Below are 27338 nucleotides of genomic sequence, written 5' to 3' on the forward strand. Positions count from 1 at the left end.
CTACTTCCTTTCTTTCACTCTATCTTGATGATTTAGACCTCAGTGCTTGCAAAGATTTACACACATGCCTAAAATTCAGCACATGCCTAAACATTTACAGAATCAGGGAATTTGACTGAAAGTTCTTTCAGGCAAGGACTCTCTCTCACTGAGTATGTACAGAGCCAAACAAAACAGGGCCCTAATCTCAGTTGGAACCTCTAAATCAAGGGTAGTTAATAAGTGGACTGCAGGACAAATTCAAGCCGCCAGATGCTTTTGAATGGACCCCAAAATCTTTTTATTTACTTATTTTTATTATTTCTCTGGAGTCTGGACCTTGACCAAGAAACTTGGATCTTGACAAAAAATAATTGATTGCCCCTGCTCTAAGTCCTATTGCAATAAAATAATGACACACTTAAATTCATGCTAAAATGCAGCAAATTTCCATGCCACATTTCCAGCGGTCCTAATTGTCAGGGTTGAGAGTTTCAGAAGAGCCTAAGGGAGTCAGGCATCCAAATCCAAAGGCTCTTTTGAAAATCCAGGTATTCTTATTTTGAGTCAACACTACAGTCACAGTCAAGTACAAACTGTTTTACCCAAAAACAACTTGTACACAGGGAGAGAAAACCCATAAACTGGGGGTCAGTATTTGTTTTGTTTTAGTATCAACAATGAGTAAGCAAAAAAAAAATGCACAGTATTCCATTTTAATAAAAGAGACTTGAATTGTAACATTTAATTGAGGTCTCATGTAGGCTTTTCTAATTTAGTAACAAAAAAATGTAGAAGTGAGGAGGTTTTATACCATACCAGTCAAATACACACACATTATGTAATTGCCTGTTTATTTAGTGGCACCATTTAGAAATATTTCTAATTTTCATCCCCCAACTACAATTCTCCACCATTACAAGCTTAATGCAATTTGTTCAACCGACTCAAAAAAATACAACGTTAGAAACTAAATTCACACATTTTCTTTGGGACCAGGAATCTGTACATAGTACAAAATATACATTTATTGAACTTTCTGTAAACAGTTTGAATTGCGTAAAACTGTAAATAGTGGGTGAATTACTGGATAATTTATTATATATTGTTATACATTTTACTTAAGGAAAATAGTTTTGCTCTTGTATATTACTCTTAAATTTATAAATTTCATGATGAGGCTGTGTATTCTGCAAACATGCTTTTCAAGCTTAAATCTCTCCATTCACAACACACATTTATACAGGTTATCAATGAAAAAGTTACACTTCCACAAAATATATATATATATGTATATAAAGAGTAGATTGAGCTTTCTAAAAAGACAGGCACAGCATGTCACTACAAATGAAATTTTGTTTTATGATACAATGTGGATTCACTTGTGTAAGGAGGATGGGGGAAAACTCTAATTCCGTATGTTTCTACATGGCCTTAGCACCAAGACAGATGCAAAAAACTCTGGTCTAAATGATTTATCAGCCAGCCAGTTCAAGAAACCAGACTAAAGACTTCCTCTTGAAAATAAATTGCTTTCAGTTTGCCCGAGATAAGGGAGCCCAAATTTTTGGAGAAGGCCATCTCTCGCATTAACCCTTTGGCACTGGTGGTTGGGATTTCCAGGCACTGAACTACTGGACATTTTGCACTATTGTCAATTTGCTAGATTTAGCACTTACAGTAAGCACTAGATTCCTGGCACCAAAAAATTAAAGTGGGTCATCAACAAATCAGGTTAATAAATCCAAATTGGTACCCAAGGTCCCAATGAACCCCCATACCAGCAATGAAACGTAACCTAGGAAATCCTGACTTCCAGAATCAAGTGGTTATGCTGTGGTGGTAAATACTTGCCAACAAGATGTGTGGTAACATTTCACTTACAGCAACACTGGATGTACTGCTGTCTCTATTGTAAAAGATGATTTTCCAGTTCAATATTCTGCAAGCTCCAAATTGCAGTGAATTGAATCTTGTCAGCAAGAATGCTTATTTTCTTGTAACAGTTTCCCTCAGTATCACCGCATGCAGTAGGTCCATTACTGGACATGGAAACCGTGCTAACTCCAACTCCCACCACATAAGAAACTGGTTCAGATATTGTAGGGCTGGAGTAACTAAATCACTCCCAGAAATTTATACCTGGTTTCACCCCTTCTCCAAGCTTTCGATGAAAAGCTGCATAATAAATAGAGAAGAAATTTCTTAAAACTGCTCATTCGATGCTTTGAAAAAAAACAGCTGAATTAGACATTTGAAAGTTATGTAATAAGAAATTGCTATCCTTAATTTTGTATGAAAAGATCTTATTTTAACACTATCATCTTTGTTCCCTTTAAAAGAACACTGAAGCTATTTAGACTTTAAAATGTTTTTCAAAACCAAAGATGAATAAAATTACTTTTGTTGTTAATTCCGGTGAAAATAGAACAGTTGAGGCTCCAATGCCACAAAGGTGCACACACACTTAACTTTACATGCTGCCATTATAGTTCAGCTTCAATGGGACTACTTGCAGGGCCTACAGGTCAATACTGTACATGCACAAATCTTTGCAGGATTGGCACCATAGCATTTAAACTTTCCTTTGCAGTTTCTGCAAGTGAAATATTGCAATATAGTGTTAGTGCTGGAGAACCAGAAAGTGAAAATTAAATGACTACTCTATTTTCATTGTACAAACTGAGTTGAAATGCAAAAAGTAAATTCAGCATTAATAGCAAAATTAAGATCTTCAGGTTTAAATTTAATCTAAAACTGTTGACACAGGTTACAAGATGTAACATGATTTTTAACCTGGCAGTGTTCCTTTAAATTCAATGGGAAGCCTTGTAATTTTCTTTAAATCATGCTTCTGCTCTGAAAAGTGACTGTGCACTCAGTTGACCCGCTCCCTGTGTATATTCAGAGTCCTGCCTATTTACTTTGCGACTACAGTTAAAAACAAAAACCACGCTACTCCTGTTAGCTCTTTAAAGCCCAATAGCTATGAAGAGCGAGCTGACTTGTAACCTGGCTTGTGCAGAGACCCAGTACTAAAAAGAAAAGCTTACTACCCAGCATAGGTCTTGCTAGTATGAATAGTACTGGTCAGCTGTAGGGGTAAGTACTATGGGCCATATTTTCAAAGATAGGTAGGCACCTAAAGATGCAGATAGGCATCTAAATCCCACTGATTTCAAGGGGAATTAGGCACTTAGGTGCTTTTGAAAATCCCACTAGGAAACTAAATAATTTTAAAAACTCTGACATCTAGTAGTGCTTGAAAGATTAGGCCCAAAGTTCTGAAGGCAGAATCTTTATTGTTGGAGAGGAATGACACAGAAAGAACCCAGCTTGACTTTCAGATTCAGGGACTTTAAGAATTTGCAGGAATAGAACTAAAAACATTTTTACTTGTAAACTGAATGGATATGATCCTTGGATGTGATAACAGAAGTAAATCAATATTAGTATCACAATTTTTTTTAAAGTAACTTTTCAGAGTAGAACCATATTTTAATGTGAATTACTGACCTCACGTCCCCATAAAAGAAAAATTATATAAATCAAATCTCAAACATTAAGGTTGCGAGAAACTAACAAACATGAGAAAAACAGGATGAGTCCTTTAGGTTGGAATACTAAGGGTCTTAAAACAATGACCACATATGAAGAATAAACACTTTATGGGGTATTAAGTGTACTGCAAAGCTAAAACAAAAATTAAGTTAAACCCAGAAATATGCTGGAGACCTCCCCCAATAAAATTGTAAACTACTTCAACAGATAATTACATTTAGTTTTAGTTTAATTTTCCCCACTCTCACTTTAATGCAAGTCATATCACAAATATTTGTCAAGCTCCAATATACTCAGTGCTATTCAGAGGAAAGAGAAAAAAAATGGACCATGCTCTCAAGTTTATAATCTAACTAGACAAAAAGAGGTGATCAGAAGATCACAGGGCAGTGCAATTTTTAGTTTATTTTTCAATAATCAGTTGACCAGGTTGATAGACTTCGCTGAAAAAGTGTGCTTTTGAAGTAGGACAGTATAAGTACAGCACCCTTGACACATCACAAAAAAGAGGGCATTCTGGCATGTCCAGGGAACCTGAATGACAGGGACAGGGAGGGGGATTTTTTTTAAAAATTATTACTATGGCTTCTTACAAGAGTTGCTATGACAGCAATTGCCATGGCACAGGACTCTGAAATCACCATTACAGCACACTGACAATATAGCAAAGCAATTTCATTTAAGCAGACCTAAGCAGCCCAGCAATGAACCACAGCAGGTATATTCCTGTGCCTGCACAGAGACCCACTGACTTCAGAAATGCTCCACATCAGTTCAGGGGACCAATCATGCAGTTTATTGCAAAGTCTGATTTCTGAGTTGAATTCTTCCGTAGTCTGGTCAGCACATACTTCTAAGCTTCACTCAATTTCCATGTTGACTTTGCAGTTCACATAAGAGATGGCATTCATTTTGCTCAGCACAGCTTTCAGAAAATTCACATGGTTTGAGCATTTCTCACAACACCAATTTATTTTTGAAGTGTTGAGAGTCCATCTAATCAAAAGTGACCTAATTTGAGCCAACACTGTGAAGACCAAACAACAATTTATGAACATGTATTTTTAGACACTAACAAGGAGCTACAATGGGAGCTAAAAAAATCATTTTCACATTTAAGTGAAGTGAAGCCTGGCAGCAAATTGGACCACTCCATTACACTAAATTTGTCAACTGCAGTTCTCTTTACCTACATATAGTACATTTTCTATTTCCCATGAAGCAATTCATCAGCAAAGAATATTTATAGTAAAAAGAGTAAAAGTTTCATAATACTCTGCTGCCTAATATTATACATCATGCTCTAAATTAAAGGTTTAAAAACTTTCACACCAATTCATAGTATTCAAACATATCAAACTATTTGAACGTAAAGTGTTACCTAATTTAAAAAACATGTTAATATAAAGGTTCGTAAAGTAAAAAGCATTTGTCAGCATGAATAAATGCCAATATATTTGGGAATAAAGTTCAATTACAACTGATACTTATTAGTCGCCAGATGGTGGCATCCATCTTGTCAGCCCTTCAGGAGAGGAATTATGCCTTCATGTTTGTACAGAGCTACCAGAAGCAAAATAACCCGATTTTTTTCAGTGACACTCCTGTGTAAAGCTAAAGAAACTTCTATTCAATAGTGGTTTAACAAAAAATGAATGTTTAATACTAAAGCAAAATGCTTATATTTTAAATCCATTCTATAAGGAGATATACAAGCAAAGACCTTTACACTCCCTTGCAAGGAGCTGCTAAAGGATTTAGTCTCAAAATATTTTTTTTAAATGATTAACAACAGTGTTCAGCCAAAAGGTTGCCTTGTTGTCCATCCTATTCATAATGTAACAGTCAAAAGTTTAGTTTAGTTAAGATGGCACTAGCAGGAGGAAAATAATTGCAATAAATGCTATATTCCTTATTTCAGTTTGTTGAATTACCTTATGAATTTTCAAATTCTTGGACTGAGCAAAATGACCAGTAACTTTTTTATTCATATTTTAACCTATACAACTGAGGATGCATTAACTTTGCAGTAGATAGTTCTGATGTTTAAAAGTCAGTCAATATCCATAAGTACAAGATGTTAAGTGCTGTAGGTTAGAAAAATAATCATCATCAAGAGAGAGAGTGTTGTAGCTACTGAACTACTGGTTAATATTCTTCAGACATCTTGCTGTAATGGTCGACCGTCCTGGGATTACCCCAATTCAGCACACTATAAAGACATGCAGATGAAATTCTTTTCTCTGATTCTGACTTCCGCCGAAGGATGAAATTGAACGATGGCAAAGTGACAAGCTCTCTATAGCGGTACTGAGGGACTAGCACCACAGCAAGCCAACTGTAAAGGACCCAGATTTGCAATTTACAATGCATGACAAGAGTCCTGCACCCAGACTTTTTAGGACTCTGTATGAATGCAGGGGTCTCCCACGCACTTTAAAGTGCAAATCTAGTGCCTCATTTATTAAAAATGAAATTGCATTTAATAAATTTGACACTGGTTTTAAAAAAAAGTTAATACATTTTAAAATTCTACCTTGAATAAAATATCTCCCCAAAGCTGAATTAGTGAGAGTAGTTTAAGATTATTTGAAACAGTGTTATCTATAAAGCAGTACAATATTTTCCCAAAATGATCAGTGAAACATTTAATCTGACTATAACAATATTCACAGAAACTGAAAACAGTGAAGCTGTCAAATATAAAGAAAAACACAGAAACTTGCATGGCATATGAAGCAAAATAGCTTTACAAAAGGTCATTTCTTTTTAAAAACAAGCAAATTGGGACCATCCTTTTTGAACATCTATTCAAAATACATTTTTGAACAGCACATCGTTTGCATTTTTGTCACACAGGAATCTTTTCCCGAGAGAAATAAATAGCACACAATACTTCAAAAATTCTGCTGCCTTGCCCCTGAGGTGCTAATGTTTTTAGCATTAAAAAAAGTTTAACTGGTGCAAAAAGGAAATGCACAAAGGTGCAAAAGTGCCTTTTTAAGATTTTTTTTTTTTTTTGCAGATTCATGAAAAGACCAGCTACTCCTTTGCAAGATGTTTTTATGTACTTAATACATGTATTTTGTAATCAAAATCTGTACCTAGAATGGCAGTGTTTATGCACATATAATAGATTCAGTGCTCTGACCACACAAAAGTGCTGAACATAAGGCAGAAAAAGAAAGGATTGCAATAGACATTCCTCCTTTACCTCCAAACCTAGTTACAGCACTGGTAGCAATAGCAGAAGAATTATGTTCTCTATATTTTTAGGAAGGGCCACTCATATGAAAATGCTTTTAGTACACAGTATGTCATTATGACACATTTTAAGTGATTATATTTGAAGTATGGCTTTCTACCACAATTTTGCTTGTGATTTTTAAAGATTTTAGGTCTCAAAGTTTCCACAGTCCAGTTCAAGGTTTTGCAGTTTCCAGAACTAAACTTTAGGCTATGTAGAAAAGTAAAGAACAGAACTTTATCTGCCTAATCCTAAAAATAAGTTTAGCTTTCTGTACTAGTATACTGTGTAGTATTAAATACATTTGTTAACTAGGTGCTTGCGAAGCTATAACTTATGACATTATTATAGTTTTGCACTCTACAACAAAATTAGACATTTTAAGCATTTATTTGTAGGTAGGTAAGGAATTGGTTCTTTAACCAAAAATTGCTATAAATTTATAAATACAAATAGTGCTTATGGTTTCTTCATTCATGCTTGAACAGATTACAAACTGAATACAATGAAGTTACGTTTGTTTAAGCACCCCACATAAACAAGAGGGATAAAAGAAAGATTTTGCTGGTATATACTATACTTAATTCTGAGACACTATAAGTTACTTTTTCACTGTTCAAAGTTCCCTAACTCTGCATTAGTTTTAAGGCTATATATACAAATATGTATATTTCAAAGTTAGGGAAAAGACAAATATAGCAAAACGCATTGTACTACATTTTCCTATCAAAAAGTAATTTTACACCAAGTTTTGATTTTTTGTTTAGTTGTGGTAAGTGTTACAAGCTACTTATATTTTACTGATTTTCCTTTTGGGGACTCTGCCTACTGAATGATTAAAGTAAACTAAATATTAACAACAAACACAATATCCTCAACCTAAGACGACAAGAATACAAGGTGCACAAAACAGTAGTTTTGCAAACACGACTGATTTGAAAACTTACTTTTTGTATGTTCAATGGGAGAAAGTTAAGCTTAAATCAATTTAGTTTATGTTTATTACCCTTATAAATTTTTAATTTAGAATTTAATTTTAATGACCAACAGTTACATATTGTCAACATGCTATATTTCAAATCACAAATACTGTTTAACCACTAGTTTCTCATTCTAAATAAGTGGGTCAATTAAAAACACACATGCCATAAAATGTTAAGATTGTCAGGCTTTGACAAATGTATTTTCATTAAACAGTAGGCAAATTCAAACTGATACTCATCTTAGTGAAAAACAAAAAGCCTGAAATAAATCCATGTAAAATAGAGTAACAGATTAAACCCACTACATGTTCCAGTGTCTGTCTATGCCTTGGGCAACAGTCAAAGTTTTCCCCATTTTAAAAATGGGCTACCAATTATTAAAAATATTTTTTCACATGTGAAATCTCATTTACAATGGCACAGAATTTCAAAAGGCAGGAAAAAAAAGAGGAATTACACATATAAGATTAAGTGTCTTGTTTGTTAAATCAAGCTTTATTGATAAAATGGAATTCAGAATATTTTACTTGGAACAGCAGCAGACTCAGCCAATCAGGATAGTAAAAATGCTGCAGACTCCTACTGTATGTAGAAAGTTGCTCCCTCTTGCTCAACTGATTAGTAATTTTGGGTAAGGGTTTGTAAAAAAGAGGTGCAAAGAATCAAGGCATTCTAACCTCAAAATTCATATACTTATGATTGATCTGTATTATACAGCACGATCCTGCTTCCACTGAAGTCACAGCCGAAACCCTCATTGATTTAAAGTGGGAGCAGGACTGGGACCATAGTAAATAGCAATAGAAAACACAAAAAGATAGGTTTGTTGGAGAACGAGCAGTATGTTAGTTATTTTTCCCCACTGCCAGGCAAATTCATATACTACAGTTGGGATAAATTGTCCGAATGTTCATCTTTATATATAAAATAAAAAGTAATCTTACAGTTTTGTGCACCTCTTGAGCATCTAGCTGGCTAGGCTGCTGCTCCTTGCAATCCAAAACCACAACATAAATTTAAAGGGCTATATATTTGTTGCATCACACAACAAGCCAAACATTTCTTCTAACCTTTATAGTGATTTAAAGCAATTCATAATTAAATATGAGCATTTTGTACAAGGACAATTGCACTTTACAAAAACAAAATCATACAACATAAATTGCTGGAGTCTGATTTACAACATGAATTATGGTTTGAAATCACGTTTACAGAAGTCTGTTTTACAAAAAAAACATCAGTTCCTGGGCTAGATGTCGTACTGCTGTAGTTTTCTGGTGTAGTCACTCTCACCAACACATCATAATCCCTTCTTTAAATAAGGTTGAGGATGGACATTAAGAAGGGTCACTGAGGTTGGGCTGCACTTTCAACTGGAGGATGAATGTAAACTCCACAGCTAGATGGGCAGTTTTACCACATATCATCAGTTGACGCAGAGTCCTTAATAGAGAAAAAAGAAGGAACCCTTTAAAGTCTGGAGTGCCCAAAATTACAGCAGTTTCTGGATAATCCAGACTGAAAAGGGTAAAAATATGGATAATTGTAGGAGTCTTTCCCTTTTAATGAAGGGTTTCATACTAGATACTTGTAAAACACTATTCCTAACAACATGCAAAAATCTACATTCATTAAACTATTTTAATTCAGTAAATATTAGCTAGCACTAAAGCAGTTTTTTAACCCCTGGTCTAAAGTGTAATATACTTTAATGTTTTCTAAATGTTTAAAGCTGCTCAAAATAATTGTTAACTTCAAAACCAGCACATTCAAAAACATTACCAGTATAACCTAAAATGTACAGTACACTAAATGTATCTATTTGGACAATTTCTTGTAGGTGTGCTAAGTTCACAGGGAGCATATTTCCTGTTATTCTTAATTATGTTCTACCTACTCTGACTGCCTTCTCAACTAGGGTAGCCAACTTTCTAATCACACAAAACTGAACACCCTTGCCCCGAGGCCCCACCCCTCACTCCATCCCCCCCACCCTCACTCACTTTCACTGGGCTGGGGCAGGGGTGTGGGAGGGGGTGAGGGCTTTGGCTGGGGCTACAGGCTTTAGGGTGGGGCCAGAAATGAGGGGTTCAGGTGCAGGAGTGGGCTCTAGGCTGGGGCAGGGGAGCAGGAGAAGTGCGAGCTCCAAGCTGGGGCCTGGGATGAAGGGTTTAGGGTGCAGAAGGGAGCTTCAGACTGGGGCAAAGGGGTTTGGAGTGTGGGAGCAGGCTCTGGGCTGGGATAGGAGGTTGGGGTGTTGGAGGGGGTGCAGGCTCTGGGGTGAGGCCAGGGATGAGGAGGGGTTTGGAGTGTAGGAGTGAGCTTTGGGCTAGGGCAGGGGGTTGGGATGTGGGAGGGGGGTTGGATGCAGGAGGGGGCTCAGGGCTGGGGTTGGGGTGTGGGTGGGGGTTCAGGCTCCAGCCGGGTGGCGCTTACCCCAGGCGGCTCCCAGTCGGAGATGCAGCAGGGCTAAGGCAGGCTCCCTGAAACTCCTGGAAGCAGCCAGCATGTCCAGCTCCCAGGCACAAGGGCAGGGACAGCGTGCAGAGATTCCCTGGTCACACCTGCACCTAGGGGCTGCAGGGACATTCTGGCTGTTTCCAGGAGCCGCACAGAGCCAGGGCAGGCAAGGAGCCTGCCTTAGCCCCACTGCAGTGCCAATCGGACTTTTAGCGATGCTGACCGGAGCCACCAGGGTCCCTTTTCGACCAGGCGTTCCAGTCGAAAACCAGATGCCTGGCAACCCTATTCTCAACCCTCTTGCTGTAAGGAAGGCTTAGAATCTAAGTCACATCATAAGTAATTTATTGAGAGTTAAGATTAAATTTAAAAGAAATTTAAACATGTTAAGATATGGAAAATATACAGGGCACCAAAAGCAACCTAAATTCTTCTCTTGTAATGATACAAGGGGGAAAATATTGCAAAAACTGTTAAAAATCAGTATAATCTGGAACCATGAACCCTAAAATGGCCATATGGTATCACTACAGGGAAGAGTTAAGGTTGTATGGGTATCTTAATTGTACATTTCTATACTTTAATATGTTTAGGTTTGTTTTAAGTGTAGCCTTCACTCTGAATGATCTGAATTTGCAATACTTGGTTCTTGGATAATTACAACATCCCTGTAACACTTTTACCTTCAAGTTATTAAACTATTAGCCTTAACTCCATTTTAACATAGTTTTGTGTGTCTTGGAATGTCCTTATATAAGTTATGCTCTATTCCTCTTTCCCTCCTCATACTTTTTTCATCCTCTTTCCCCTCTGCACAAAGAATTTAACAGAAAAAAGTTGAATGAGGAATACTGGACTGCCCATCAGTTTTACTGATCAGAAGTTGTTAGCAAGATTGCGTTTACACAGTTAGAGGCATCACTTTAAGAGGAAAGAGGCTGCTGTTTAGAGTATGTCTGAGCAATGCCATCTCTCGCTACTTTAGATTGGTGGAGCTGATGTAGAGCCCTGTACTCCTTATTCAGCTGTTAAGTAGAATTTAATAGGATTAATAGGATTTTCTCTCTTTGCAGGACCTGAGAGAGAAGATTAGTCATGAGAATTAAAATGAATTATTCACTTTTTAAAAATTATGATTTCTAAGAGTAATGTCTAAGCCTTCCTTTGGGACTACAAGTAGTAGAAAGCAGAAGTTAGAAAGGACTAGGATAGGCAGAGTGAGAATCTGATATGGCCATGTTTGTCAGAGAACATGGATAAAGAATTAAGTCAGCACCAAGTCAAAGTGCAGAAATTTACTTACTGACTACATACTCTGCAAATTTCTGTACTAGGACTACCAATGACACTTAGATTTGCATACTGTACATTTGCAGAAGAGTTATACAATGAATGACTGCATATCATCCCCATGCAGGGATAATTCCATTTCAGTTATAGATCTGGATCAATTTCTTAGATGTGGGAGGAGACAAGAATAGAAAAGGCTCACTGTAAACTTTAGCAAATAAAGTTTAAGACCAACTGTACAGCTTCTGTTATGCCAAAACATTTGCAAACTGCATTTCACTTATGTAATTTTTTGTTAATTAAAAAAATCATATTAATGGTATTAGTTGCCAGAGACATTAAAAAGTAACTGCTTTCTTTCTGAGACAAAGTACTCCCAAGAATTTAAAGCTAAATTCAGTTGTAAATGGAGTTACTGTTCCCTTTTTAAAATTGTTTTTATTGCATGTTCACTGTGAAAAATATATTAGGGAAGTTACAGCATAATATAATCCAATGATCAGAAAATTATGATAACTGAACTAGAATTGTAAATATGCTAATCATAGCAACTATTAAACTACTAAGCATCCAGCAGAAAGTTACAAAAAGAACACTTTTGCCTGTAATTCGGGGAATTAAAATTTCACAAATTGATACCTTAATAAAAAATATTTTAACACAGATTTCCCATTATCTCTGTGGTATTAGGGATGAACCAAATAAAATTAGATATCTCAAAACAAGACCATATCTGCTACTAGTGGTGGGATCTGGCACCAGATGTGTGGAAATGAAGAGACAGAATACAATCAGACTTTCAAGTCTTGAACTGATAGAGGATAACAACAAATGAGAGTTCTGAAGGTTCAGATGAGGGAAAGGGCAGAAGAGAACTCACAGGGCACAGTCTACAGAACGCACTTTTGGAAAAAATCCCTCCCCCTTCAAAGAGTTGTGGTAGGGTCTGCACAAACAAGCTGAAAGATTTCAAAGGGTAGGACGGAAATGATAGGAGAATGAAAGTACTTACAGCATCATCATTTCTATAGGGGTTCAGTCTGTTATAAACAGCTTCAATCACACTCCGTCTAAACCAAAGCAGAAAACAAAATGTTAAGGATTTTTTTAAATGAAGTCACATATTTCCTAAATGCAGTCATGACGTACTAAAACGCAAAACTTTAAAAATGGTAAAACGATTCAAAATGCATAGAACTTAAGTTTTTTGCAAGTAAAGCTATGTTTCCATGTAATGTATGCAGGGCTCTCTTTTGGATTCAGGAAGAGACAGTTTAAAAAGGTAAACACTCCTAAGGGTTTTGCCAACAAAATGGAAAATTACATATTTGCATATGAGACTTTTCAATTAGACTGTCTGCTCCTGATATACTGTCAGGGGCATGCCCACATTTTGTCTTCAAAGTAATAAGACAAGGAGGTTACAGAGCGATGAGCAGCATAAACAATATGCATTTGTGTGCTTGCGGGATATGGTGGCAGTAAATAATACACCACTGATGTACAAAGATAATATTTTTCACAAGAGAGCACTATATTTGTATTTTCTGAATACAATTTTTTGTGCGCCCCTTAATGAAAACTCTGCATTCTTAGTTTGGTTTAAGTTAGTTTCCATTATAAATCTTGTTAGGTTTTTTTTTTTTTTAAATAGAGCAGTAGCAGCAGCAGCTTCCCATTGCATGCCCAATTTTCAATTCCCTTTTACAATTATCCTTCAAAAGAAACCAATTTTAACTTAAAACAGAAATTTTGTATAGCATCTCTCACCCTGTAACAGATATATTCCTGGGGAATTTGGTAAAAATCAGCAAATGAGTTTATAGTGTGTTGAAATCTACCTTTTGCTCACATCTGAACTTTAAATTTTTGTAATGTCTCACAAAACAGCTTGGCTTTGGTACTCCTCCCCTCCCCATTTTTGTGCCTTGCTGATTGCACTTTGGGGGTGGATGCAGAGTAGAGGGTTAATGTACAAAGCTATATAATAAAACATAAAAATAGCTTGTGATCCCTGCTTACCTAACTGTAAGGAAAGAGATTAACAAGGGGTTCGTTAGAGCAACAATACTAAAAAACAGTGGAATGCTAAGCAAAAGAAGAAGTACTTGCCTTCCTCAGAAAGCATGATATAACTAGGAAAATGAAGGTCTAATACAAGTAAGAGATTTTAAAGACTTTTTTCCTGGATGACAGGAGTTTTTTTTTGCAGGGGAGGGGGAATGGGGGACAAAGCTGAAGAATGCCTCAGTTCTTACTCTGTACAATAGGGTCAGGTGGAGAAGTGCTCTGCTCACATCTTCATGCCTTAAAGTGGCAGAATATAGCCCTTCCCCTTGTCTTTCTGTTAGTCATGATTGCAGACTGGGCTACACTCAGAATGAGCTATTTTTATTTTTTTCAATACTTATAAATATAAACTGACCTATTACAGACTCCAGGCATATGTTCAGGGATAGCGTAAGAAATACAGGAAAACATAAAGGGGTCAGTATCCTGGAGGGGCCATGTTGGTAGCATGCTAGCAAGGTTGTGGGTTGGTGTATCTAGTTTTGGAATGAGGGACTTTGGGTGAGGAATAAGCAGGGAGGATCCATGATAGGCAGAGAACAGCAAAGGGGACAAGGGAACAAGGAAGATCCTAATCAGCACATCCACTTCCAAGAATCACCTAGTAACTTGAGGACAGCATAAACAAGGTAGGGATTGATTATAAGGCCATGGGTAACAATCTGGATCTATTACCTGCTCATTTCCAGACATCCCATTGTCTAGAATTCCAAAAGGTGTACAATTTTTGAAGAGAAAGTTATACTGTTTTAGGGTATTGTTGGACTCCACTGAAAAAATTTCAGCTTTAGCTTTTTAAACTAAACTTTTTGCTTCTAATTTTAATAAATTAACTTCAGCATGATAAAAACGTCCCAATAATAATGCTGTCTCTGTGAAAAGATTCTCAAAGACGAAGCAGCTAGCTATGCAATCATGTCAAACCTGAAATTTAATCAGTAAAATACTCTAAATTACTCAAAGAAAAAAAAAGTGTATTATAATTAAAATAATTGAGAAAATTATTTCCTTTAACAGAGCATGGCAGTACAACAAATCAAACACCACCCAGGACTTTTTCAGAACCCCATCATTTTGACATCTAGTCAATTTTTATAAAAGATTTATAAGTAGTTTCAGGTACTACCACTGTCCTCGATTTCCCTTGAAAAATGTGTGGGTTTACCATAACATTTCTCTCTCTCTTTTTTAAAAAAGTCTTTCCCTTCCCCGACCCCCTTACTGTTTGAAAAGTCCTAGATAAACAAGGGAAACAGAAAAACTGAGCATCAAAAAGTGATATTCCATGTACAAACTGAAAAACAGACCTCTCTCTAATCTTTTAGACATAATTATCTCAGGTGTTACAAGTAGACAATTTTTAGATAAATGTGATTTTCAAATCAACAGCATCCTTTTGAGTTCCATTAAGGCCCAGTTCAGTAACTTAATTAAGCACACATTTAAAAGTTAAAGGTTTCAGAGGGGTAGCTGTGTTAGTCTGTATCAGCAAAAACGACAAGGAGTCCTTGCGGCACCTGAGAAACTAGCAAATTTATTTGGGCATAATTTGGATCCAAATTTATTTGGATGTCTGATTTGTGTCCATTTATTCTTTTGTGTAGAGACAGTACGGTTTGGCCAATGCACATGGCAGAGGGGCATTGCTGGCACATATATCACATTGGTAGATGTGCAGGTGAACGAGCCCCTGGTGGTGTGGCTGATGTGGTTAGGTCCTATGATGGTGTCCCTTGAATAGATATGCAGACAGAGTTGGCAACGGGGTTTGTTGCCGGGTTGGTTCCTGGGTCAGACATCAAGAATTGTAACATTCAAAAACCAGTAGGAGAGCACTTCAATCTCCCTGCACTCAATAACAGACTTAAAGTGGCCACTCTTCAACAAAAAAACCTTCTAAGAGAAACTACAGAGCTGGAATTTATTTGCAAACTTGACACCATCAAATTAGGTCTGAATAAAGACTGGGAGCAGCTGGGTCACTACAAAAAGTAATTTTCCCGTCTGTTGATACTCACACCTTCTTGTCAGCTGTTGGGAATGGGTCACATCCACCCTAATTGAATTGGCCTTGTTAGCACTGAACCCAACTTGGTAAGACAACTCCCGTCTTTTCATGTGCTGTATACTCATACCTGTCTACTGTATTTTTCACTCCATGCATTTGATGAAGTGGGTTATAGCCCATAAAAGCTTATGCCCAAATAAATTTATTAGTCTCTAAGGTGCCACAAGGACTCCTCATTGTTTTTATTTAAAAGTTAAAAACATTCTTAAATCCCCATTGACTTCCCTGCGATTTGAGCAGATTCTTTAAGTGCTGTCCCTGAACAGGGAATGGTTTCTTGAATCTGGTCCTAAGCTGCTATTGCATTTGTTCACTAACTAGCTAAATGCCTGCATCTCAGACTAAAAAAATCAGTGTATGCTCAGTTACACAGTTGATTTCAGGTATCGCAGATATTTCTTTAAAACAAAACCAATAAGCCATAACAATTGGTTTGCAAAATTATCACACAAACACCCACAAGAGAATCCTGAAGTCAGAAACACCAACAGGGGATGGGAGTAAAAGTCAATTTTTAGTCTCAACACTGACAGTCTACCTTAAAATTAGCTGCAGTCTAGGTTATTTAAATCAACCAGGTAGTCCAATTGGGTAACATATACTGTGTCCTATAAACAGATTAATAACAAACAGAACAGATCTAACATCTCAGGGTTATGTAGCTCTGCTGCAACACAAATAACAGTCTCCCATGAAAAGGTGTTTGTTTTCACCACTTTCAGTAGCACCATAAAAATACTCTTAAGCCAGGTGCAGCAGAAGAGACTTGCTCACAAACCCAACAGAAGGGGAAAAAAACAAAAAAAACAGAGCTAGAAAGATGAGTCAAAAGAATGATATACATTCCAATTTAATGTTACAATATTTAGATTTGCCAAATGTATCAACAAGAACTCAGATTTATGATGCTTCAAAGAAAAATATATTCTAAAAATAGATACCATTTCGACATCTCGTAATGCCTGGTCAGTTTTCTCTCTCTTTTTTTTTTAAAAAATACTGAAACATTAGCATGAAAACAAGGTTTTTGCTTCTTTAGAAGTTCATTTGCTCTGGAGTCTAGCTGTTTATTGCTCACTGAAAGTCATAACTGACATCACTAACAGAGATAATTTATTACAAAGACAACTAAAAGAAAGCTATCATGCTTAAGCAAACACCACACTATGAAAATGATAACATTTGAAATAGATGATTTATAATGTATTCATATTACATACATTTTATATAGAAAAATATTGGTTTGTGAGCAATCTGTACTAAAATTGCTTGGTTTACTGGACAGAGGAGCTTGAGATTTGAATTCTTTGATGGTTTAATGCTAATGTATAAAATTAGTAAGTCTGTTTCAGACTATTTCTTCAAGACAACAATCAAAATGAATCGTATAAAGCTTTAAATTCTATCCCCCGCTTAGCCAGGGTGAAGCAGTAATTTCCTTTAAAGGGATAATTAGCTAAAGAGCTCATTTATAATTCTAGAAAAGAGATATAAATTTAACAAAAAAGCAAAAGCAAAGAAAGCTGCCAAGTGAAGCATTAAATGCACTGAGTAATCGCTGTTTGTTAACTAAGTACATAAACTACTTTTCAAAATGAGCCATTATATGCATTACATTTCCCTTACATCTTAAAAAGTAAAAGCAGTAAACATTTTAAAGCTACAGTTAACAGAGGAGGCCACCCTTAAAAGCAGTCCATTCTTTCTGCAACTATAGTTTGACATTCACATATTTTTAATTTTAGAAACTATCATCCACAATCAACCACAGTCTTGTGCATGGATTTCTTTCCGAACTTAAAACAGATCAAAATGTGAAAGATATTAGTTGAGAATGGATGATGCCCTTTTGTCCCCATAAACCTTATTTCAAATTTATTTATTTTTTTAAGAGTGGCCTTACAAAAAGTCTCTGTTAATTTAGACCAAAAGCACATTTACACTAACATAGACTCACTTGCTTGCCAATTCACCCCCTGGCGGGAGGTTTGGGATGCTCTCAGTTGCTAACGTACGCATCACGTGGACTAAGTCTGGTACTCCTTCACCCTGCTTCTTTATGATCTCTGGGAATCAGAAGTACTTTTTTTGTAAGTGCAGTCCAAATTTAACTTGAAAAGATTGAAACACTCAGTTTTATCAAAAAGCAGTTTAACATTTTAAAAGACAGCATTTACCATGTTGGACACTAATCTTTGGTGCCACAACAAAAAAGCCAGTGTACCTGTAAAAAGCTATTGTATATTTGACAAAAAAAAATACCAACTATGATCTGTTCTTCACATAGTTCTATACTTCCAAAATTTTAATCATTTTGATTAGTATATCACATAACAAAGGGTATCTTAACAGGTAAACAAACTAGGTAGTTCTAAATAGGCTTCACTAGAACATAATTATTGTATTTTGCCAAAGAAACATCCTGTGAAAAAGCCGGGTTTAATGTCCATTTTTTTTTTTTAATATATGAATGGATGTTAAAAGGTTATTGCCATGGTAGAAAATATAATATTTTGAAGAAACAAGAAGTTAAGTGTTTTGTTTAAAATATGCTTTATATAGTTATACCAGATTGCAGATTATTAACATAAAAACATTAAAAGTCATCACGCATAAACAGACAAGAGCCAAGAATGTCAGAGTTAAGATAGAACTCTGTCCTTAACTCAAAGGGATATTTCAACAGCAGGTGATTTTACATACAACAAACACAATCCACCTCTCATCAGGTAAGCAAGAGACTCTCTACAGTAGCCACAGCAAAGTGTGCTAAGAATAAAGTTACAGATAGCTACATTTCTTAAGCCTTATCTTCTGAAGTGTTGAACACCCACATCTGCAGCTGAATTTAAGTTAGTTATCACCTCTGGAGGGGGAGGGGAATCAGACTTCTTCCAGTTTTGTGAAATCAATTAAAAATTTTTTTACAAGGTAAATGAGAATTGTCTACTATCCCATGACATTTAAATGTATATACATTTCTCAATACACTAGAAACTCCTTCAAAGACATTATTTAAGAAGGATACTTTATCAATCAATCAGCTTGGAGTTGCTGATCTTCAAGTGGATGTCATGGCAAGTGTACAAAAATGCGCGTGCACAGTTAAATATTCTTTATATAGTAAAATCTTTCCAAAATTTATTTGAAAAAAGTAGTTTGAACACATGGAGAACCCACTTTCAATTTAAATATTTTTACAATTTATCTTTTTATCCCAATACTGAAAAAAAAAATCAAGATGTACGATATACCATTTTAAACTCATATTGGTGAGTTAATGTTACACTAAAGTATCTAAAACCAGTATACTTTCCTTTTAAATAAAAAAATAGTACAAATTCATGAACTGATTTGTGTGCACGGAACAGGTTTTCTGGGATGCAACCTTCCATGCAAAAAGTTTTAGTCCAATTTGCCGCCAGATTCTATGCAAGTAATTGACACTGGAAACACTGGCATACGCTTACTTGCAGTAAAATAACCAAATGTCAAAATTTGCAGTACAAAGTATTAGCTATTTAGTTCTACATTTTAAGTAGGAAAGAAATCCAACATGTGACACTACACATTAGGCAAACATCTCAAAACTCAAAATGTCCCACTTTCTGAAGAACTATGGCCAAAATTCATATTTTACCATCTAGCATTTAGTAAAGAGAATTCTAACACTCTTAAATCTGAATAAAAAGCAAAGATCTCAGATTTGGTTTGCCAAGTTCCTTTATTGTGTAATCTTCAACATCTAGTATATTCTACATCATTCTAAAGCTAAAGTTCTGCCGTACAAAAATAAAGGGATTTATAGTTTGCCTAAACTACACAGTTTCACAACCTAAAGCTGCAGTACATTTAACATACAGTCACCACTAAATGAATACATTTATACTCTGATAGAACTATAGATACAGTCTGAAATAACACTGATGACAACAAATGGAACCAATCCATTGCTTTTTTTTTTTTTAAATAATTATTAAATTATCTTTTGTTTCAATGCATCTTGCATCCCTTTCTCTGACCTAATTTAAACCTTCTAAATGTTTTCACCATTTAAGACAGTGGGGAAAAAAATGTACTTACACTAAAAATAAAGAATTCAAAATGTATTTATTTCCAGTTTTGAATGGAAATTTCATATAAAATTCTTAAAAATCTAACATTTCAGGTTTTGCTGAAAAATGGCCAGTTAATTTAAAACTATCAATTTCAATTAATTCCGTGGATTACATGCATCTAATAACCAGATCTGTTACTATATTAAGTATGTATATGATACAAAATGTGTTTTAAAGAATGAGTCAAAAACCTTAAGGAATGTTAATTTAAAAAAAAAAAAAGAAGCGAGTCAAACCAGCTCAGTAACTGGAGTAATAGTGCAACTAGAGTAACATCTGGGAATGACTGATTAATCTTTTCAGCCAGCAAGTCTTCAAAACCTTTTAGAAGCAACACTGATTTACTGGAAAGGGATTGCACAAAGATGTTTTGTCACTCTTACTTCACCTCCTGTTAGACATTTTCAGCTCTAAATGTGAGCCACAGAAGCGTCCAACATTGATGCAAGAATGTAGGTTAAAGGAGTGAAGGATAGTCAGGTGTAAGGGGGAGAGTAGAAACCTTCTTATATCAGCCAGGTTTTTTTATTCCCATTTGTAGTTCAAGATGGCCATCAATACAGGGCCTTCTTTACAGCAGTAAGTACAACAAACTTCAATATGAAAACATTAAAATAAGATTTTACTGCACATTATGGGATGAAAAATGCTTTTATGTAATTGATCAACAAGAAAATTTATATTAAAATATAATCTAACCTCATTACTTGGACTATGTTTGCTGGTCAAACACCTATTTTGTTATATAACTGCTATGTACTGCAATGCTCATTCACAAAATTTCCATTTTATTGTATTTTAATTTTCTAAATTAGACATTACAGACTGGTAAAAACTACTTTCAGAATTTCTTTACATTTACCAATTTCTTCAACTGAAATTGAAGCTTTTAAAATCTTAAAAACTGCATTATTACTAAGGCATTTCAAGATAACAGTAGTAAGATTATTCAGCACAGTGTTGAAAGTTTCAGCAATGGCCATATTAGTCCCACCTCAGTAGACAATACTGTATATTAAGTTTCCAGCATGAAACAATCTTATTTTAATTGCATAAATATGGTTAAGTTTAATGTAATAAAGTGACATTGTGGCTTGAGTTTACCTTTCTCACATTAAGTCCCAAAAATTTCACTCATGCGAGTGAGGACTGTAAGTTCTGAAACTATGTTATGTTATAAACTGCTATCTGGTTGCATTTTTTGCTTATAATAAAAAGTGTAAATACTATTTCTGTGTGCATTATCAAAGGGAAAAGATGTTTAAGTCCCAGGAAAATAACTTTAAAACAAAGTGTGGACTCTATAGCAGCAATATATTTTTCTAAATGTGTCCACCGAATTCGGATTAAAGTGCTTTATATCATGTAAATTTTCCCCATTCACACAGACAAAAACGAAGTTTCACTTGTCCCTGAAATATGTTATTTCTAAAAATGCAAGAAACTCAGCAACCAAACAAATGCATTGTTCCCTACAGCATAACCTTATGCAGTTCTAATACTTAGGATCTTCATTCAGCAATATCTGGACGTGATGTTCCCATTTCATCTACTGTAATACACACAGGCCAATGGGATCAGTTAATGGAGATGCAACCTTAACTTACTTTGGCCTTAGAGTTAAGTCAAATCTCCAATCTCCAAGATTTTTGTTAACAGTTAAAAGGGAAAAAAGTTCATGGGGCATTTATATAATTCATCAGTCACTGATCTGACAAACCCTAAGAGCTGTGTATATCACGCCAATGTATGCTATTAGGGACTCTTACCCTAGATATTAAAAACATGATACATTCATAATAACTGATTAATTAAAATCTATATCCTCAATATGTTTCCATTTGAAAAATGTTAATTTCACCTATATACTAAATTGCATGTGTACAGTAAGTGTTTCAGATATTTAGGAAATTTAATATTTAGGAGATCTGAGCACACCAGTGGCAGCTGCTTCTTAAACCCCAATCTCTGCTTCAGTTTTTAATACCCATAGGCACTACAGTCCAGATTACAAAATTGTTAAATTATGGTTTAAATCAACACATGTCTAGGCATATGGCACAAAGTGCCTGAAACAACAGTTCCTTCTCTTTCCCTTTTAAAATATAAAAAACACAAATGAAAATAAAATTTGCTTTTAAAAAGGTTACTGGCAGGATTGTACATTATATGCCCAGCTTCAGTTCAGTATGAATGTTTAAGGTTTAGCTATAACACAAATGTTGATAGGCTTTTACTCTTAAATATAATCATATTAGCAAGTGCTATTATGTTAACAGTAACATTGCTGTGGCCCTTAAATTATCATACAATATACTTATTAGGGCCATGTAATTGTACATAGCTTTACAGAAAAATGGCACTCAAATTACCATCTTCAAAAATATGCTGCCAGATTTCATTCAAATGCACATGCCAGGAATCGGAATTTACTGGCCTGAAGTTAGTGATGCCAATGGACTCATCAAGAACTTTGAGCACAAGTAGATTACTTTCCTCTGCCATCCTAAATAGAATCTCCAGGGCCATAAGCTTCTGCGGTTTCTGTTTCAGTAGCATTTTGTCATGACATACAGCATACATCCAACGGAATATAGGAGTGCCTTTTTCAGAGATGTATATGCAGGCTACATCTACACCTGGAGCTAGAGGTGCGATTCCCAACTCATCTAGAGAGACTCTTGTAAGCTCCAAAAATAGTAATGTTGCCACAATGGCAAGGGCAGCAGTGAGCAGCAGCAAAGGCTATCCGTCCTGCCTGTACATCTCAGGGTCCAGGAGCATTTGTAGTCGACGTACCTAGCCTGTGCCACTGTCCAAAGCAGCCCACGCTACCACGGCTACGCTACTATTTTTAGAGCGCTAGCTCAATGAGATCTAGTAGGAGTATGTCTATGCAAGCTAGAAATCACACCTCCTAGCTCCAAGTGCAGACAGCCTAAATGTCCAACGGCACTTAAAGGTTTAATAAAAAAAACCCTACAGGTGTTAGAGTTTAGTTGTTTGGGGGATTGTTTAGAAACAAAGCTACTTATTTTTTTTTAAATGATCCACCTTCTACTCTGCTTTCCAGGTACTTGTCCAACTCTGCCTCTCTCTTCACCGCCTCTGGCAATACCTTTGGTGCACTTGGAAAACAGATCAAAATCACACTCATGTTGTCTCGACTTCCCTGGTAGTGGAAAAAAACAAAAACAGATGAGACAATATCCTGTATCCAGTGAGTAATACACACTGATTTTATCCCAAGGCCATATCAAAGCAGTTTATAAAATTATTTAAAATTAAAATAAAAAATAAAATTTTAAGTAAGTAAAATATTTTGCTCATCACGTGAAATTAGAATACTTTTCTTCCATCATACCATTAAATAAAAAATGGTATCATTTACAAATAACTGTTCAAGAAGTCTGCATGTTGAGTATCATTCAGTACAAACAGGCTTTTAAATGTACTTTGTTAACTTTTTTCTTCATGATTGATGTTTACAATGTGCCTACAAGTTGATGACTCCCGTCTTGCTGAATGCTGAAATTATTTGCAAAACTAACATGGGAGATTTATTACTGAGATTTATAAAACTTGTTTCCATCCTGCTTAAATCTTAATATTGTTTGGAGGGAAAGATTACATTAGCTGTAGAAATATTAAATGCTTAAATAGGAATATTTAAGGTATCTGAAGCCAGTTATAAAGCAAACCAAAAAACCCAACTTAGACACCTAAAAATATTGCTAGCGTCAAATGTGCATTTTTCATAAACAGTTCCCCACAGTAGGCCTAAGGGCCAGTCATTAAGAGGAAGTAGTGTTTGTGACATACACATTTTCATTTGCGCATATAAATATTTCTCACTATGTAAACTTTTAGAACGCAAGTGAGCAAAATAAGCACAACTTTAATAAAATACTTGAATGCAGTACTGTACAACCATGCTTTGCAGAAAAAAGTACTAAATATTGATTCAAATGATTTTCCAACTGTTAAGGGCCCTATTCCGCAAACACTTACATAGATGCTGAACTTTAAACACAAGTAGTCCTATTGAAACCAATGAGACTACTCATGTGAATAATGGTAAGCACGGATGCAAGTATTTGCAAGATTGGTGCCTAAACCAATCAGTATTGTCCTGTGGTATTTACATTTCCCATACTAGCGCAGCTGAAATTATAAATGAAAAACTGGCAGTGAATGAAGTTTAACTTTTTAAAATGATAGAAAACTATTTATGCAATGTTGTTGTAGCTACGTTTATCCCAGGATATTAGAGAGACGAGGTGGGTGAGGTAATATCTTTTATTGGACCAACTTCTGTTGGTGACAGATACCAGAGTTCTGTGGAGCTTGTCTTCCGATATCTCTCATCAACAGAAGTTGGTCCAATAAAAGATATTACCTCACCCACCTTGTCTCTAGAAAACTATTACATAGTTAACGGGGTCATTGTTTCACACCTCTTTAGAGATATGGTGCCAATACTAACAATGCGATCCTGCCTTTATTTACAGCTTGCATAACAAAGCTCAGTATTATAAATAGGATTAAATGCTTGTCTAGGGAAAGTTAAAACAAACTATGAAATTTTAACAATGTTCAGTCTGTCCTATTAAGCAACAGAACAACCTTTCATTTTGTTTACAGAAACATACAAATTCGGACTCATTGCATAAAAAACCAATCACAAAATCTGTATTTATTAAGTAAAAATTGTGCCTGTCTTCTTGAGCAGATGTAATTAGTTGGACTCTTGGACAGCTAAAAGCTATATGTAATAATCTGTAAGTAACTGTACAAGAAAAGATTTTTTTATGCAAATGTAAAATTATATAAGGAACAATTTAAAAAAAATCAGATCAAAGATTTCAGTAGTTAATTGAAGTTCTTAATTTTAGAAACCAAAGTTCAGTCATTTTGTATGGTTTTGGCATGATTCAGGCAGAAATGCTACGTTTCCCCAGTGATAGAAGAGGAAAAAATAAATTGTTTGTTGCCTTTATTTACTTCTTTGGAAGGTATAAAAGCTGCTTATATATTTTTTCCATTTCCTTTCTTTAATCTTAGAAATAGATAATTTCTCCTCAGCTACTAAATTTTCCACTCATGCCAATACCACCAATTCTCAAGTAATTCAGTCTCTATATGAAACGTGATATAAGACCTGATATTTCTATCAAATGTTTTAAAATCCATTTTTATTGCATTGTGAAGCAGCAAAAAGGTCACTGTTATTTCCATTGGTCATTTTTAAAAGTGCTAACTAGCTTGCCATAGAGCGCAACATATCTTTACATGATTTAAAAACTTCTAAACAAATAAGGAGACCCATTATTGAAGTCCACGTGACCTTACTATTTGCTGCTCCTAGTTATATCCCCAATGGCATTCTAGTAAGTGGCTCAACAGTGGAATGATTGTATCATATAGTTATTGTTACAAAATTGTACAGAAACTAAACTTCAGCTACTCTATAGATCTGAATTGAAATTTATTTTCATCTTGTTGACAATAGAAAAACTCCTACTACTTTACTGAAAACATAATAGGTTTCTCCTCTTAAAATTCTGACTACCTTGTACAAGCAGGTGTCGACTATCTCATTGCAAACTTTCTCAAGGTCATCAGTGACTTCGAGTCTGGATCTTACAAAGTCACAGAGCTCTTCATTTCCCATAACATCCCAGATACCATCACAAGCCAGTATGATAAACTGATCATCTTCTTCTGATCTCTCAATTTCGTAAACTTCAGGCTCAGGTGAGACAAGCTGCTCTGTAGGGCCTTTCCCATGGACACATTTGTAATCAAAGTCCCCAAGAGCTCTAGACACAGCAAGAGAGCCATTCACACGTTGAATCATTACAGAACCACCTGCATTCTGTATACGCTCTTTCTCCAGTGGATTACTTGGTTTGTGATCTTGTGTGAAGAAGTGAACCTTCCTGTTTCTACAAAGTAAACCTCTTGAGTCTCCACAGTTGATGAAGTAAGTGTGTTGAGGAGAAATCATGACACCCACCGCTGTTGACCCGCTTCTATCTGCACCATGTTTCTTCTCAGAGATTACTCTCATATGTTCATCAATTTGCAGAAAACCTGTTCTGATTCCATTCTTTACACTTTCCACAGAGGGTGGTCCATCGGACCCTTTAAAATCCTGGTTGCTTGTGATGTGATCTAATAAATGCTCACAGCAGTATTTGGCAACCTGGGATCCAGCATGCCCATCATATACAGCAAAAAATGACCATCCATCAAGTCCATTTGGCAAACCAATAACAGCTGTATGTGCATCCTCCATCTCAACTCGCCAACCTTGCATACTACTTAGCCCATAACGTAGCCCATTACCCTGCCCTTGGGCATTATGCTTCTCCATCTTTGGCTTGTCTAAAAACGCTCCCATGATGACTTGTTCCTTCAGTTCTAAGGAAAAAAGAATATTATTGTTAAGCTATTTCTACAAAACAAAACCATTTGAACATGTTACTAGAAACTATTAAATACAGAAAATGTTACTTAAATAATATTAAGGTAAGACAAATGAAGATGGGAAGTTAAAATTTATGGCTGACTTTTGGTCCTTAACTCAATATTTTACATAATAATGAGTTAACTAAAATGTCAGCCTTAACTCTGAACTGCCTTGTTTTGCTTTTGTTGATTTAAGTAAGGACCTCACTACTAATTGAGTGTACTCTGTATGTTTTTGTAAATATTTAAGCTGTAACCATGCATGAAGAAGGTTTACACTAGTTTAGTGTCTGTGGTTTTCATCAAAACACTTGTAGTGAAAATAAGTATAACAAAAACCACCATTCAAACTATTTTAACTAGCATAGACATCTTAGACTTGGTTATTTTTTTTTTTTTACAGCAACTAACTTCTCAGATGTCTATTTTGTGGTCCAGATGTGTTTAAAACCTCAAACGTTCTGTGTGCTTATAATTCAAGGAGGAAAAACTACCTTTGACATGTTTGCAGAAATCTGTTTGGAAATAAAATTACAAGTATTAGAAATTCACATTTCATATACACAGTAAGCAAATATTTTAATATTTTCTTTATTCACTCTTCTGTGGGTGCAGAGAACAAAGCACATATTTGTACCCAAGAAACACTACTATGCTTTTAAATAGTGTAAATCGACTAGTCTATTTTGACTGCTCTGTACAGTAACTCCTCACTTAGTCGTCCCGCTGCTGATCAATTAGGGAACATGCTTGTTTAAAGTTGTGCAATGCTTCCTTATAACGTTGTTTGGCAGCTGCCTGCTTTGTCCACTGCTTGCAGGAAGAGCAGCCTGTTGCAGCTAGCTGGGGAGAGGATGGGGGAGCATGGAACCAGGGTGGGCCGGCAACCCCCCATCAGCTCCCTGCTCCCCGTGCAGCAGCCGCCCAGAAGACTATCAATTGCCGGCAGTTCAGCTGTCCCTCCCCCCACTGCCATGTGCTGCTCCTGCCCTCTACCTTGGAGCTGCTCCCTGGAGCCTCCTGCTTGGTGTGCAGGGAAGGGGACTAATGTCAGGGTGTCCTCCCTCCCCCGTGCTCCTGCTCACCCC

General features: G+C 35.8%; 1 protein-coding gene across 9 annotated transcripts in view; it reads right to left on the reverse strand.

Annotated features, from left to right (window-relative positions):
• Positions 1-816: 816 nt before the first annotated feature.
• Positions 817-27338, reverse strand: part of PPM1A (protein phosphatase, Mg2+/Mn2+ dependent 1A) — a 56748-nt gene continuing 30226 nt past the window's right edge. For 4 of the 9 annotated variants that reach the window (XM_073349932.2, XM_073349933.2, XM_073349936.2 and 1 more), the window contains exons 2-6: positions 25349-26202; positions 22831-22948; positions 17616-17724; positions 12533-12590; positions 817-9213 (exon numbers count right to left, since the gene is read on the reverse strand). In XM_073349932.2, the coding sequence (XP_073206033.1) occupies positions 9184-9213; positions 12533-12590; positions 17616-17724; positions 22831-22948; positions 25349-26182 (1149 nt within the window). In that variant the 5' untranslated portion in view covers positions 26183-26202 and the 3' untranslated portion in view covers positions 817-9183. Of the gene's footprint in view, positions 9214-12532; positions 12591-17615; positions 17770-22830; positions 22949-25348; positions 26203-26661; positions 26687-26744; positions 26766-27338 lie in introns of those variants that run through there. The other 5 variants (XM_073349940.2, XM_073349939.2, XM_073349934.2 and 2 more) reach the window with 3 other exon arrangements.

The sequence above is a fragment of the Lepidochelys kempii genome, chromosome 6, assembly GCF_965140285.1.
Source record: "Lepidochelys kempii isolate rLepKem1 chromosome 6, rLepKem1.hap1, whole genome shotgun sequence".
Lineage (NCBI taxonomy): Eukaryota > Metazoa > Chordata > Testudines > Cheloniidae > Lepidochelys > Lepidochelys kempii.